Raw genomic sequence first — 17,010 nt, forward strand, 5'->3', positions numbered from 1 at the left:
CGCTAGATGTTGGAAATCAATCTGAAAAGAGGTAGGGATTAGATAACTAGGTTGGGAGTCCTGCTATAGGTGACAAAGTATATTCAGTGACTTAGAATATGGAGAGGAGAGAAGACGGTTAATGATGCAATCTTAAGGAATTCCTGCATTTCTTGTGGAGGAAGAGAAATAGGGTAATCAGGAAGTGAGAATATTTAGGAGGGGTGATGAGGATGGCAGGTGCTTCAGGGCAAGATCAGGGGCAATGTGGTGTCAGCCCAATGCTGGCAGGTTCCAGAAGACAAAAGCTAGAACATGAGAAAAGCCGAGGCAGCAGAGGTGGTTTGCATGTGCTCCTCCAGGACACCTGGTGGGGAAAGAAGAGGAGAGAGGCTGTTCCTGGGTCAGTTTGTAGGTCAAGGTAAACAAGCCAGTGATAAGAGATCCTGAGATCTGGGCCCAAGTGAACAGGAACAGAGAGGAAGGGTTGACCTTGGAAACTAGGAAGGACACATCAGTTCTCTGGAACTAGAGATAGGAGACAATTAAGGAAACTACAGTGAGTCATAAACTAAAGAGCAAAGTTGAACGAGCTCAAATGGTAATTTCTAGCTTCTTAATAAAAAAGAAAGTGAGGTTGAGGGACCCACAGTGGTGTTGAGAGCTTGAGGAGAGAAGACGCCATCGGGTACAATTTACCGGTGAGTAAATAAAACGTGGATAAACGTGGAGAGAAAACACAAAGGATCTGTATGGCCTAGAAAAAAGGGCTCTGACCACTTTGGTTTATTGACTGCAGTACTTTGGTCTGTTCAGCTGGGCCATAGGAATCCCAGATCCCTGAGACATTCAGACAAGAATTCAGAGTCTCAGACACTAGCCCCAGTGGGCTACATAGTGTTTTCCATTAGGCCCACAACTTCCCTGGGAAGCAGATAGACTCTGTGGTATTTCTCTCTGTCCTCCGGTGCCCTGCAAGTTTGAGACTTGGAGTGGCGGGAAAGAAAATGACCAGATCCTAAGGGAAGAGGGCAGAGGGAGCCCTGCACTTCTAGTCACTTGAAGACACACCCTGGTCCTGGCCCATGTACAAAAGTGCCTTAGGGATTCGGGTTCCTTCAAGGCCAGGGTGGGGATTGTGTCCAAGTGGCCAGACCCAAACATCCCAGGGCCTCTGACTTCACCTCAGCAACGTGAGAGAAACAGCGAAGACTGCAGTATGACCAAGAACCCACAGTCACCAAAACTAGAGAAAATGTCCAGAACCCCCACCTCTCAGCCCAGGCATGTTGAGAACTCTGTTCAATCTAACTTCTGCCACTTTGCCAGTTTGCCCAGACCTTTTAGTTCTCCCAATGACTTTCACAAGTGAAATGGACACTCTTTTCCCTGAGTATGGTATCATAAACTTAGACCATTCACAGGCTCATAGAATGTTCATACTACAAGAGAACATTTGGTTTAAGCCCACATTTTACAGAAAAGGTGGCAGAGTGCATGGGCCACCCAGGTGTCTGCACAGAGAAGGGAACCTCTGAGGGGGCTGCCTGAAAACACACTCTTACTGTACAGGTCCAGGATTCCTCCTGTGGAGACAGAGTTGTCTTTCCAAACCACTAAATGTGTCCACCTCCCTCTCCCCAGACTGCTCCCAAATCTCAACTGCTCCTGAGAAACTGTAGGTGCTCTCTTGACACTACAAACATTCAAGTTTAGGATGGTGTTGCTGCTACTTTGCAAGAGCCTTGGTGGAGATACAGTGTCTCCCCCTGAGATTACATTGGCATTAGGACAAGTTCCCTTTTCCAAGGCATCTAGGTAGAGCCTAAAGGGCAGACTTGCTTTGAGGTCTGTGGAAGATTTAACCAGAAGCTGTGAGTTCTTGTGGTGTCAGCTTCTAGAACCTTTGTAAACCCCTCATTCTGAGTTCAGCACTCACCTAAACAGAAGAGTGCAGATGTCACTCAATCCCTGTGACAACTTGTCTGTCACTTCCAGGATGGGCTGTGAAGGGGTGGAGTTATCAGAAGGTGATAGGGGATGCCAAGTTTGACAGTCTATTGTGTGTGGAAGGGGCACCCTGACTCCTTACTCCAGTGGCTCAGGGGCATCACTTGGCCTCTTGTGGTCGGGTGCCCCTACGTGGGGAAAGCCCAGACCAGAGCCGAGGTGGCTGGCTGATTTTTCTGTCTTACAAGATTTTCATTTCATCTCTATTTTAGGGAACCATGGTCAGTTTTGTTCTTTTCCTAACTTGACAATTCTGTGTATGGAGTTTTTACTGTAAGATCATATAATGATATACAACTGAAGTACTGCATTGTACCTAAAAATTGTTCAGCCTAGAACAATAGGTTACAGAAACCCTTATTTCTGAGTTCCAGCCAAGATGGAGGTGTAGGTAGACACACTGTGCCTCCTCAAACAACCAGAAGAAGGACAACAACAAATTTAAAAACAAAAAATAACCAGGACTGCCAGAAAACCAAACTGTATGGAAGTCCAACAACCAAGGAGTTAAAGAAACATTCATCCAGACCAGTAAGGGGCAGAGATAGGCAGCTGGGTGGAGAGGACTCGAGGTAAGGTGGTGGCTGGCGGACTGGACGGTCCCACATTCACGTGCAGATAAACCTGGAGGAACAACTGGGGAGTGAGACAGACTGAGCAACCCAGAGTTCCAGTCCAGGGAAATAAAGCCTCAAAACCTGTGACTGAAAACACCTGTGGGAGTTGAGGCGGCAGCAAAAGAAAGTCCTAGCCTCACAGGAGAGTCCGTTGGAGAGATTCATGGGGTTCTAGAATGTACACAGACCCACTCACTTAAGAATCAGCACCAGAAGGGCCCAATTTGCTTCTGGGTAGCAGGGAAAGTGACCAAAAGCCCACAGAGAATGGAGCAAGCAGCATTGTTCCCTCTTGGACTCCTCCCCCACATACAGTGTTGTTACTGAACAACAAGGGTGGAGGGCTGGTATGATATACTATTACTGAAAGGAACCCCCCAGGTTCATTATGTCTGCCACCAGAGGAAAGACATCTCTCAATGCCAGAGATTCATAAAAAGGAAAGGAAATGTTTATTTAATGCTATACAAACTTAAAGTAGTGACCTAATGTCTTCATCAAAATCCCAAAGTCCCTGAAAACATCCACAAACACACACAGTCCTTCCTTCCCCCCTTTGCCCAGTCTGTGGTACCATACCTCAGGAAAAGAAATAGAAGTCCGTGGCTCAGGCAGCTCCCAGTTCTTCCCAGTAACCCATCTTGGCTGGTAGGCCTCCCTCGGTTCCCAGCACCATCAGCTGTGTCACCAACTGTGGGGGTCCCCACTCTGACAAAGCTGCGTGGCTCTCCATTCTATTACCACAGCCGAGTGGTCCTCTCTGCACAATGGCCATGGGAGTCTCCACTCAGCCAAAGCCACGTGGTTCCTCCCAGGGCTGCGAGGAGGGTGGTCGCCACTCTGCCAAAGCTGAGTGGTGATTCTCTGCTAAAGCAGCATAGTGATTCTCTCACAGGGCTGTGGGAGTCCCCAATCTGCTAAAGACAGAGTGGTTCTCCCCTGCATTGGCCCTGGACCTCTCTGCACTACCACAGCCTCGTAGTCCTTTCTGTACAATGGCTGCCACGTCTGGGTTTAAATCCCCGCACCAGTCTTCCTTTGCAGCCCCATTTCCGACTCCTCCCACAATTGGCTACACTTGCCAGCACTCTCATATCCTTCCAACTTTACTGGACTGCCATTGTGAATCTGGACAGACATGGCCCATGGAGCCAATCTTCTCCAAGCTCCCACGCAGGTGCTGTAACTCAGGGGACCTGCTCCCCAGTTACATCTTGGTGGGGAAGTTACTTCCATTCCCCTGTCTCAGATCATGGACACAGCTATTTAACATATCTATGCAACCATATTTAAAGGTTATAAATATGTTAAATGATCACACCAGAGGTTAGCTGCAAAGCTGTTGCTATGCAAAACAGCTCTCAATGGCCCTGCTCCATTTGTCCCTTCCCCCAGCTGACACCTGATGGGAGGGGCAGGTGAGGACATCCTAATATTTCCTGGACACCTTGAGTTCTGGACCCCATTCCAAATCCCTAATTGGGGCCCCCCTCTTGGCTGCACCCTGTTACAGTGTCACAAAGCAGCAACTTGGGTTGCCTTGCCCTGGTGAAGACCTAAGGCCCCTTACTATGTAACAGGTGTGCTGAGACCAAAAAAACAATGGCCCAAATGAAAGAATAGATCAAAACTCCAGAAAAAAATACAACATACAACTAAGTGATGAGATAGCCAAACTATCAGATGCACAGTTCAAAACACTGGTAATCAGGATGCTCACAGAATTGGTTGAATATGGTCACAAATTAGAGGAAAAACTGAAGGCTATGCTAAATGAAATAAAGAAAAATGTACAGGGAATCAACAGTGATGGGAAGGAAACCAGGACTCAAATCAATAGTGTTGACCAGAAGGAAGAAAGAAACATTCAACCGGAGAAGAATGAAGAAACAAGAATTCAAAAAGTGAGGAGAGGCTTAAGAACATCCAGTACAACTTTAAATGTCCCAACACCAGAATCATAGGGGTGCCAGAAGGAGAAGAGGAAGACCAAGAAATTGAAAACTTATTTGAACAAATAATGAAGGAAAACTCCCCCAATCTGGCAAAGGAAATAGACCTCTGGGAAGTCCAGGAAGCTCAGAGAGTCCCAAAGATGTTGGACCCAAAGAGAAACACACCAAGACACATCATAATTACATTACCCAAGATCAAAGATAAGGAGAGAATCTTAAAAGCAGCAAGACAAAAGGAGACAATTACCTACAAAGGAGTTCCCATAAGTCTGTAAGCTGATTTCTCAAGAGACCATACAGGCAAGAAGGAACTGGAAAGAACTATTCAAAGTCTTGAAAGGCAAGGACCTACATCCAAGATTACTCTATCCAGCAAAGCTATCATTTAGAATGGAAGGGCAAATACAGTGCTTCCCAGATAAAGTCAAGTTAACAGAGTTTATCATCACCAAGCCCTTATTATATGAAATGTTAAAGGGACTTACCTAAGAAAAAGAAGATAAAAAATATGAACAGTAAAATGACAACAAACTCACAGTTATTAACAACCAAGCCTAAAACAAAAACAAAAACCAACTAAGCAAACAACTAGAACAGGAACAGAATCACAGAAATGGAGATCACATGGAGGGTTATCAGTGGGGGAGTGGGAGAGGGAGAGAAGGGGAAAATGTACAGAGAATAAGTAGGATAAATGGCAGGTAGAAAATAGACAGGGGTAGGTTAAGAATAGTATAGGAAATGTAGACACCAAAGAACTTATATATATGACCCATGGATATGAACTAAAGGCGAGGAATGCAGGTGGGAGGTAGTGTGCAGGGCAGAGGGAAATAAAGGTGGGGAAATGGGACAAGTGTAACAGCATAATCATAAAATATATATATAAAAAAGAAACCCTTATTTCTGTAACATATGACTGACCCCGGTCTCTCATATGCATAAAGCTGCCAGAGTCACAGAGGTCTAACCTACGTACGTGCCCTGACGGGAAATCAAACCCATGACCTTTGGTGTATGAGAGGATGGTCCAACTGCAAAACCCAGCCAGGGCTTCATGCAAATTTAAATACAAAATGGCTCTGCCAGCTGAGGAGGAAGCACTAACCTGTGACAACTGCTCACTTTAGGTGCAGACTCTGCCTATTTTGCAAAGACCTCTGGGTTGGATCCCCAATCATATGGGAGGCAATTGATCCATCTCCTCTCCTCTCCTCTCCTCTCCTCTCCTCTCCTCTCCTCTCCTCTCCTCTCCTCTCCTCTCCTCTCTCTTCCTCTCTCTGTCTCTCTTTTCCTCCCTCTCTAAAATCAGTAAACATATCTTTTATGAGGATTTTTAAAAATGTTTAAATCTGCACAAAGATGAATGTGATGGCCATAACTGCTGTTGCCTAAAGGACCTGTTTAAATGGGGGAAAGTACATGTATTTTATGTAAAGAAAAGTCACACAAATCTTTGGAAGAGCCAGTCCCCTTGGTAGAGTAGACATAGCCTTCTGCCTGAGATGTGAACAGAATGACAGATAAAGCCAAACACCCACTCCCACCCAACCTGTCTTATTTCTGATTGTTTGTATAAGGGTCCATTTCAAAGTATTTATGAAATTTCCAAATTCAGAGCTCAAAACCACTCCAAAATGATAAAAGCAAAGGAATCCAAATAAGATTTCTTTGGAGCAGATAAGGAAATAAATAGGATGGGGGGAGAGCATGAGGTATAGAGGGTACCTGCTTCACTATTGTTTTTAATCTTACATAGATGCCATACATACCCTTTTGTATTATGAAATATTCAATAAAAAGTCGAAACCTTCCAAAGAGATCTCACATCCCCTATTTAAGTTTTTGCAGACTTCTGGAAGTTCCAATTGAAGCGTCCTAGTATACCCTCTATGTTCTGAGCTCCCCAGAGCCCCAGGCCAGCTGAATGTGACTGCAGCCCTGGGGGGTTAGAACCAGGAGTACACATGCCTTAGGAACCTTCTGTACCACTCGCCTCATTCCATAGTGAAGACATTTCCATCTGGCCAAGCCCCTACCAGGGCCTGAGGGAGAGCATAGCATTGCTTCAGGACTTACCCATGGATGCAGTCGCTTTCCAGGAGATTCCTACACCATCTCAAACTTCATCCCCCCTCTCCAAATCTGGTGGACATCCTCAAAGAGCACCAGACCTAGGCTGCCCAGGACTGTGCTGTCTGGCTTGGGTTTGTGGTTTGGGTGGGAATTAGTCCACTTCAGTCCCAATGTTTGCTCCCAGCCTTGCCTCAAGGATGTCAAGAACCATGTCAGGTAGGTGCAGGGTACAGATCTGCTGGGGCTGAAGGAGGGGCTGGTTCCTGGACTAGCACCTGACAGGGTAGGAGGTAGCATTTCAGAATAAGCCCCAGCTTTCTAGGGGGCCCTCCTGGAACCCAAGCTAAGTGATGCTCATAGTGAACCTGACAGGTAACCAGCAATGCTACCGAGCCAGTGATTCTCTGCTGGCTGCTTCCATACAGCCAGTGTGGAAATAACCATAGGCCCCTGTGGGCAAGGGTTTCGCCACCAGCTCTGTGCCAGTTTCCCTCATGTGCCTGTCTGTGTGGCTGATGAGTAAGTGAGTGAGTGAGTATACAGTATTAACCAAATCTGATCTCTGCTCTTTAGGGAAACGGCCACTATTTTTGATACAAATGACTCATGCCAGAAACTCTCTTGTCCTAGGCTGGGAACTGACAGTCAATATTAAAAATGGGTAAAGAAATATATATACTTTATTAAATATTAATATATTAATATGTTTTTATATTAAATATTTTAAGTTAAAACATGTAAATGTAATTAATTCACCAATCTTCTGGTGTCAATATAGCTAAATAAATTATAGTTGTCACTGATTAGAAGTTTGTGTCTTTCATAATCCACTCACATTACATGGTTTATGAATTCCAATTTGGATTTCTTTATTAAGTTAGTGTGAGAACTAACTAATCAAAAATGAATATCATGCTCTGGCCGAGTTGCTAGGCAGGTTGGAATGTCATCCCATGCACCAAGACATTGTGGGTTCTACTCCCGATCAGGGCACAAACCTAGTTTGCAGGTTTAACCACTGGTCAGGGTGTGTATAGGTGGCAGCTGATCAATGTTTCTTTGTCACATAGATGTTTCTCTCCCTCTTTCTCTCCCTTCCTCTCTCTCTATAATTAATAAAAGCATGTCCTTAGGTGAGGATTTAAAAAATGTTAAATTTTAATATGTTAAAAAATGTAAAAGAGATGTTAAAAATGTTAAGAGTGCATTTCACCCTACAGTTTTATATTTTTCCTGAAGGCCTTATAATTATTATATGCACAGGTTTTTTTAAGAACAGGTTTGCTTTTGTAAGCAATTCACATTTATTGAACTTTCTAAAACCATTCAGCCTAGCTAGCTCTTATAAAACAACTCTTTCTTTTCACCTTTATGATTTCTTGGTTTACATAATAACTGATTAAATTATTTAATCTTGATAACTGGCAGGAAAAGCTTTGGGAACAAACACAGCTGTCCAATAGTGAGCACAGCACTTCCTGATAGAAACAGAAGAGCACAGGTTGGGAAGACACCACTAGCCAGGATCAGGCAGTCTGAGTGCTGTGGCACCCTGAGGCCCGCACAGCTCCTGAGCTGGCTAGCTCGAGTCTGCTAATTAGATTTCTATCATAGATACATTTGTCAATAGTGGAGGTCATTCCGTTTGGGAGACTGGCCAACAAGGTCTCCCAGAGGGCAGCATTAATAAATTTGGGGGGCCTCTGCCTCTGACTTCTTATTCCACATGCTAGGTGGCCCTCCACACCTCACTAAGCTTAAACAAATAACAGTGCATCACTAGCTCTGATGCCAGGATCTCAGAGACAGTGTTTCTTGCAGGGCTCCTCTGTAGTGCAAGCCTCATCTCCCAGCTCCAGCTCCCTGCCTCACACAGGGAGTGTCAAGGAAGGACATCTATCCAGATGGACAGGACAGTTAACTTTTAGCCCCTGAGCCAGTATTCCTAATCTTGTTTTCCCCGGCTCTGAACTCCTTTCTTTCCTTCCTCTCTTTTTCAGGTTTCTACCTTGAACATTTTGTGGCTACCAGGTGCCACACCTGCCACTGTTTTCCTAGATGAGAGCCATGGATGCCAGGCAGAGGCTAAACAGGTGATAAAGTCAGGACACCAACACTGAACACAAAAAGAAAGTCAGTAAACCCAGATACTAAGACATTATAGTGGTGAAACCATGAACTCATGGAAAACCAGGCTGTACTTACTGTCTTACTGATCGTGTATGAAGAAATCACACCATTTTCAGAGCTGTAAGGATGTTAGCAGTCATCCTCATGTTCTCCTTTCCCACATGCAGCCAGGTTCTGGAACCACCAATGACTTGTCTTTGTAAAGCTGGGTAAGAGGCAGAGCTCTTGAGCTCTCGAGCTTCCCAAGGAAGGTATTTTCAAGTACCTTCTTTTAACGGGACTTCTCACCTCCTTCACCATTCTCCAGTTGGCTTGTATCACAAGCTCTGCCTGAGTAGGTGACATCAGAAAGAGTATGGAAAGGACTATGTTTATTATTGTTCTTCTCAGTCACAACCCTACACATATCATGACTCTCTGTGAATATAAAAGATGAACACATGGATAAAACAAGAGATAAGATTAACTGACTTCTGCAGAAGTAAATACTTAACAGAGTAGGGCAATTGAGCAAGCTGGAAAAAACTATCTTGAGTCTATAAGATGGGTGGGGCTGTACTTGAAAGCTGCTCATTAAATTTGAGTCATTAACTTGACCTAGGGAGAAAAGGCAGAGCAAAACTCTACTGTGTACATGGTAACTCGGGCATGGGACACTTAGGGCCCCTGTGCTCTATCTACAACTCCAGCCACCAGTTAGCCTCACAATCAGCATTACCCAGTCTTCTGCTAGGCATGACCACAGGTGCACTCTCCAGCATAAACACCACACTCACTTCAGAAGGTGCCTAAAAAAATAAGGGGGAAGGATAACATTACTGTATTTTGGCTTCTGTTTTTCTTTTAAAGGATGATATGAACTGGGATGTTTTAAAGGAGAGACCAGGATCCATTTATTTTGCTTAAATCAGGTGGAGAGATTAAGAAAATTGTTAGTTTGCTGGGGCTGCCATAACAAAATCCCACAGATGGGTGACTTAAACAACAGAAGTTTATTCCTCACAGTTCTGGAGGATACAAGCCTGAGATTAAGATGTCAGCAGGGCTGGTGCCTTCTGAGGCTTCTCCTTGGCTTGCAGATGGCTACCCTCTCTGTCTTCACATGATCTTGCCTCTGTGTTCTTATTTCCTAATGTTCTCTTATTACCAGGACACCAGTGCCATTGGGTTAGGGCACACTCTAATGACCTTATTTTAAAGACCCTATCTCCAAATACAGTCACATTCAGAGTAACTTGGGGTTAGAACTTCAGTGTATGAACTTTGGGCAGACACAATTCATTCCCTAAAAATTCCTTGGGGGTAGAATTAAGGAATGATACTGGCAAAGTGACACTTGACACTCCACTCCACAATGATGATGATCACTGGGGCAGAAAGGAGGCAGCCAATGAAGGCAGCCAGCATTTCCCAGCCCAGTTACATGAGTACACTGAGGAGGCAGTTGTGTGTGTGAGGCAACACTGGTTCTCCAGGTACAACCCCTCAGGCCCCCATCAGCTGCATGACACTGATGTCAGTGATCTTCCTATATATTGAGAAGACATCTTGCCAGACCTGCTTACCTCATATATTCTTCTCTATACTGGACAACCCCACATGCCTGTCCCAGAGGCACTCAAGCCTACCTTTTCCTACCCCCAAACTCTATCTTATCCCATATTCTCTATCCAGGGAATGACACTAACATCAGTGAAGCCCCAATCCCAAACCTGGGGGCCCTCCAGATACTTCCCCTATCAGGGGTATCCAACATTTTGGTATCTCTGGTCCACACTGGAAGAAGGAGAGTTGTCTTGGGCCACATATCAAATACACAAAAACTAATGAGAACAAAAAAATCTCATAATGTTTTAAGTAAATTTATTATTTTGTGTTGTACCACATTCATAGCCATCCTGGGCCACAGGTTGGACACCCCTCCCTAAGCTCTTCTCTCAGAGTCTAACCATCTCCACTTAACACTTAACCCATTGTATTGTCATTGTCTGCTTACCATTGTATGTGTCACCTGCTAGTCTACATGATCCATGAAGTTTAGGGTCCATGTCTCCATTATTCCCATTCTATCCCCAGAGCTTAGGATAATACTTGATAAATGTATGAATTATTGAAGAAATGAATGTTGAAGGTGAGGATTGGCCCAGAGACAAAATTGTAAATTATGGGAGAAGTCGGGTGTCTCCAGCCTACTCTTTCTGCACAGACCCTCCTCCATCTCTCTGAGCCTCCCAATTTCTAGGTAGAGCAGCCCTTTGTGCTTGCAGATTGAATTGATGAGTGTTTACTGGGACTAAATCTCTGGCACTGTGCTACCTAAGCACATTAGCCTCATGTGCAACCTACCGAAGGGAATACATTAGGCATTATCAAACACACACACGTAGAGGGCTCCTTGATTCATTGGGACAGGTCATCTCCTGCTACCTGCCCCATTGCAGAGCAACTAGAGGCAACAGAGCATATGTAGGTCAGGGCTCCTTGGAATCAAAGCATGTGAGCACTGGAAGTGCAGTGCACCTTTGGCATTAAGAAAACGAGATTTTCAAGATTTTAACCAGGAGGAACAAGGGCATCCAAGTCATAAGAGACACATTTTGCCTGAGATGTGATCTGACCTTCACACCACAGGATGATGGCACAGCCTGTCCCTGAGCCTGGCTGTCCACACATGCCAGAGAAACTTCTCAGTTTCTGCATCTGTCTCATACACAGTAACTTGTTGAAGTGAGAAAGAAACTGTAGTGAAAGCTGCGCAGTAGTTAACTTATGGTGTGTGGTGATACCAAGGAAGTAGTGATTCTTAATGGAAATGTGCTTTCTGGAGAAAGCCAAAAGCCTGTAGGAACATTTGGGTATCTACAAACTTGATTTATGAAACTCTCTGTTCTTCCCCATTTAAATGTCAAGTGATTAAAAATTATTAGAAGTCATCATAAGACCCTCCACCCAATGGGAAAGTCCTCTGAACCCCTCTGCTGGTAGGCACCCTTGTCCACCCCAAGGGAATGGGACTCAGGGACCTCATCATGGAGTCCTGCCTACAAGGCTGTCCTGGACCCTTAGACTTTCTTCTGGAATGAGCTCCATATGGAGGGTGAGGAGGCCCTTTGAGGGAGTCCCTCTGGTCCTTCCATTTTGTCATGGAGTTATTTTGATAGGATCTGAAAAGCAAACCATGACAGTAAAACTGTTTTAGACCAGCTAGTGTTTAAAGCTGACCTCTCTTACTGTTTCTTCCTAGCCTCCCCTTCCCAGTAGGGGCTCTGAGGCGGTGTAGGGGCTCAGGGCTGGGGAGGCATCAGGGATGGGCTGAGACCCTGAGAAGAGTGTCTGGAAAGTGTCTGTTCAGAAACTGGTAGGTGTTATGGGTTGAATGTTGTCCCCCCAAAATATAGGATGGTGTTCCTAACCCCCTAGGACCTGCAAATATGACTTGAATTGGAAATACAGTCTTTGCAAATACAATGAAGCTACAATGAGTGCTGGTGTCTTTATAAAAAGAAAGAAATGCCATGTGAAAACAGACACACACACAGAGAATGCTATGTGAAAATAATGGCATAGATCATGTGATGCATCTCCAAGCCAAAGACAACGAGGATTGCCTGCAAGGCACCAAAGCTGGGGAGGGGCCTAGAGCAGACTCTCCCTTGCAGCCTCAAAAGGAATTAGTCCTGCTCACACTTTCATTTCAGCCTTTCAGCCTCTGGAACTGTGAGAGAATAAGTTTTTGTTGTTTTAAGCCGCACAGTTTACGGTGCTTTGTTACAACAGCCCTAGCAAACTAAGACCACAGGCAAGAGAAATGCTGGCATAAGCATCCGAGGAGGGCCAGTGGTTTTCAAACTTGAGCATGGAGCCGAATTATCTGAAGAGCCTGTTAAAACACAGTGTATTGGGCCACACTCCTACAGTGGCTGTTTCAGAAGGTCTGGAGAGTGGTCCAAGAATGTGCATTTCTAACAAGTCCACAGGGGGTGCTGATGCTGCTGGCCCAGGAACCATAGTGTGAGAACCACTGCCCTAGGGGACAGTTTGGCCTGGACACTGGAACATTCTAGCTCTAGTAATAGAGATGTGTGCTCCCACTGACATGAGCTGTGCCAACCCACTTAAAACTTTAATGGCCACCATCAGTTTTCACTCTAAATGATTTCTTCAGTTTTAAGTGATTTACACATGTGTTGATTAATGGACTTTCATAATAACTCCATGTGGTAGATATTATAGTCTCTTTTTACAGACAAGGAAAATGAGGCTCAGATGGGAGTGCAAATCCTCAGCAGCACTCTTCCTCCTGACTCCCTGAGCTAAGGATTTTATGCTCAGAGCCTGGCCTTGGAGCATTCCTGGCTAGTTAAGCCCTCAGAATTCAGATTTCTTTTATCTTTGTAAATCCCTCCCATCATCACCTTGTTGGAAAAGAAAGCCATTCCCATCCACCCATGGCCAGCACTGCAAACCAAAGGTGCATCTCAGCTCCACCCTTGCTCCCCACACAGTGTGGTCACTTCCTGCTGGATCTCATGATCTAGGTCCTCTTTGCTGATCCTGTTTTGTTCCCTAATGGCCTCTAGATATGACTTCTTCCTTCATGCTTCCACAGTCTATCGACAAACTGGCCCTAAGTTGCTTTGGAGCTGAGAAGCCTGAAGTGCAGGGTCAATGGGATACAAGAAATGCTCGAGAGGATGGTCAGGAAGGATTTGTAATGTCTGGAGTCAGATATCTCTGTTTGCCTGGACATCTCCAAGGAGGGGCCTCTTGGGTATGAAGGCAGCTCTAGTCTTCACAGCTGGTCACTGGGCAAGGGAACCAGGCCCCTTCTTGTACCTTCTGTGCCCTTTGACAAGTGCTGGGTTGGTGCAAACTGGGTGGGAGTATGAGCTTTGAACACCAGTCTGGGTGTGGGCACAACTGTTGGGCTTCTGAGATTCACTCAGAGAGGCCAACATAGGATGCAGAGGTGGACCTTTCAGCTCAGGTTCCACATCTTGAATCCCTTGGGCTCAGGCAGGAGATAGTCAGGAAGGAGGAAACTCCAGAGGTGACCCAAGGCTAAGATAAAGGACATCAATACAAGACAGAGATTCTGTTCTAAGACAGGTTGTTCCCCCTTTCTGGAAAAGTGCTGAATCATGATAACTCATGAATGCACCTTCGGAGAAGATGCTGTGTGACCCCTGCTTCATTATAATAGCACTATAATAAATTAACATTGTACGAACCCCTTCCCCAGTGGCCAATCGAGGAAAATCATGGGAGACCACATGCGCAGTAGCTTTAAAGTAATATAACTACTTGTATATGTATATGCGTAATAAAATACCCGCCAAAACTAGCCAGGAAATATCTGCCCTATAAGAATAGAATTCCTCCAGCCCTTGAGGTCAATCTCTGCTCAGAGGTGGCCCTCTCCCATGTTCTGTGGAGTGTACTATCGCTTAATAAATCTGCTCTCTCTTTCTCTCTGCTATGAACTCTCTTGTTCAGTTCAATTCTTTGTGCACAATCTCCAAGAACTTGGTTACCTGTGACAGGGCCACAAGAGCAGAGTTCCAAATTCTCTGAGTCTTTGATTACCCACCTGCTGCAGGCCAATAGTGCCCCCAAAGCAGGTGCTGGCCATCACATCCCCAGCACTGGTGTTTAATGCTGAGACCTGTCTGGCCACAGACACTCACAGCTAGATGTCTGTAGGTAACCCTGGAACAAGTGTCATCTCAGCCTGGAACCCAATGGTCCCAGAGTTGGGGGCAGAATAGAGGAAAGCCTGCCCAGAACTTTGACATGAGCCCTTGAGGGCTTTTGATGGCATGCAATGTAGCAGACTGCATGAGAAAGATTATCCTTATTTACTCAAACCAGTGAGAATGGACTGATCACTAACCCTCATTACAGGGGCAGAGTGCACACATTTCTCAGGAACTTACAAACTAGTTGCCACCCGAGACAATTCCTTCCCAAGAGAGCATAGCATAAAGCTCTATGAGGAAGAGTCAAGTGCCCAAAATGTAGTCAGAAATTTCGAGGTGCAAAAATAAGATCATCAGGAACAGAAGAGGGACTGAGGATGATGTCACAGTGGACCCTGTCTGAAGTTTGAGGGTCGAGGATGGAAAGATGAGTGAGGGGCTTTCAAGGGACAGGAAAGGCCACTGTGAGAATGAGCAGGAAGGGCTGAGGCCCATGTGCCAAAACAGACAGTGCATTGGCCCTAGTGCTCCCTGCATTTTGGCAAAGAGGTGCACAAAATGCAAGACTGCCCGAGTCAATCTACTCCATACATTGCATTAAACTCAAGAAGGTGCAACAAAAGCTTTGTTTTTATCTGATGTAAGTAATACCTAAGTGGATAAATACTTTCTGATGTGCACAAATGACAAACTTTTGCCTGTTCCTCCGTCTTCCTTTCTCCAACTTTGTTCCCAATTCCACAAGTAATGCTTTCTCATTGCACACATTGAGTCAAACTTTTCCAACAAAAGTTAACACAAAATCTCTTCACCCCCACCCAACCCCAGAAGCATCCAGGTTGATAACTTAGTGTGCATCCTCCTGTGTTTTCTGACCTTTTTCAGGAAAACTTTGTCATTTTTTATAAATGTTAACTCTAAGCTTTCACCAGTTTGGGTGTGGAAGCTTTTTGCTCTTTATAACATTTTGCTTCCCCAAATTTGAAACGTAGTCTAAATAATTGATATCATACTCAGTCAATGATTTTTTCAATGGTCTGTATTTACTGTGAAAATATTCTTTTCCCAAAAGAGACAACACATACCCCTTCAGAGGCTGAGGAGCTTCATTGTTATTTATTATGATACATTGGAGGTGGATTCATTATGAAGCTAATGAAGTTCAAATCTTAGGGCTCCTTACTCACCATCCAAGGCTCTTTATCTAGTTTTGTATTTATTTATGTTTTGCTTAAAGAATCCCCCCCCCCAAATTGTATAAGCCAATGACTCATTAGACTTTGTTTTCCTCTAAAGGCATGGAGCCTCTGGTCTGGTTGGTACTTTGTATTTCTGAGGAAGTTCTCCCCAGGGATGAAGAGGAGGATGCTGCTGCTCTTCGTTTTAAAATGCTGAGGAGCCATTTCCTGTAATGCGTAGATGCAAAGAAGTAAATAATAGGGTCAATGCCACAGTTCATGTTCATGAGGGACACGGTGAGCTGAAGGGACACTTTAAAAGCTGTCTGCTCAGGGCAAGATGGCAGGTAGAGTGTCTGTCTCACCATGAACTGAATGATGTTGAGATGGTAAGGGCTGAAGCACACAATCACGGCCACCAGCACCACCAGAGTGAGCAGGCAGGCCCTCCGGTGGTGCCCTTTCTCACTCATCACAGGGTTTTCCTGAGCAGTCCTGCACAGCTTCACTGTGATCTTCACGTAACAAAATAACATGATCCCCACTGGCCCACAGAAGCTTATAACACAGGCTACTAGGATTATGAGAGGCAGCCTAAAGACCTTCTCAATGCTGACGTACTCCATGCAGGTGATCCTGCCTGCCACGGGCTTAGTCATGCTTATCAGGAGGAGAGGCACTGTCTGCAGAACTGCCAGGGCCCAGATGGCCACACAGATGAGCTTTGCTTGGCTGGCACTGTGGAGCCGGGGGCACTGGTGGGTGCGGACCACAGCTAGATAGCGATCCACGCTCACACAAGTCATGAGGTAGACCCCACCATAGGTGTTCAAGTAGAATATGAACGCTGTCAGCCTGCAAAGCCCTTCACCAAAAGGCCAGCTGAAGTCTAGTGCATAATAGGTGATCTTCCCAGGCAGGGCCAGCGTGAACAGAAGGTCAGACACTGCCAGGTGGACCAAGTAGACATCTGTTGAGTTGATCTTCTTGCCCTTTTGACAGGCTAGGCAAAGGGCAAGGATATTTCCCAGGGTGCTGAAGACCAAAAGGATGGTGTAGAACAGACAGAGTATCACACTGGCTGCCCGGGGTGGGTGGTGAGGAAGGCAGAAGCTGACATTGTGGGAGACGCTATTTGGGTCAGCTGTGCTGGAAGCCATGTCATAGAGTCCTTGAGGAGACAAAAAAATAAATAGTGTAATACTGAATCTGTGGGGTTATACCTCTATATAGCAATAATTAATAATTTGCTAAGGCAACATGCACATGAAAAACATCTCTTTTTAAGTAAAATTTTTGTTGAAGTGTAACATACTGTTCCAGCTACTATTGCCATGTAACAAATTACCCTTGAAATTTAGCAACT

General features: G+C 45.1%; 1 protein-coding gene across 1 annotated transcript; it reads right to left on the reverse strand.

Moving 5' to 3' along the window:
• Positions 1 to 15,577: 15,577 nt before the first annotated feature.
• On the reverse strand, positions 15,578 to 16,804 carry LOC114508473 (G-protein coupled receptor 183-like). Its single transcript, XM_028526354.2, has one exon. The coding sequence runs from the start codon at positions 16,802 to 16,804 to the stop codon at positions 15,740 to 15,742; it is 1,065 nt and encodes a 354-aa protein (XP_028382155.1). The 3' UTR covers positions 15,578 to 15,739.
• Between the last annotated feature and the right edge of the window lie 206 nt (positions 16,805 to 17,010).

Source organism: Phyllostomus discolor, chromosome 11 (genome assembly GCF_004126475.2).
Source record: "Phyllostomus discolor isolate MPI-MPIP mPhyDis1 chromosome 11, mPhyDis1.pri.v3, whole genome shotgun sequence".
In the NCBI taxonomy this organism is placed as follows: domain Eukaryota; kingdom Metazoa; phylum Chordata; class Mammalia; order Chiroptera; family Phyllostomidae; genus Phyllostomus; species Phyllostomus discolor.

What these genes read in the sequence shown, in the direction of transcription:
- LOC114508473 (XM_028526354.2), bottom strand. Translation starts at nt 16,804, where the DNA reads ATGGCTTCCAGCACAGCTGACCCAAATAGCGTCTCCCACAATGTCAGC.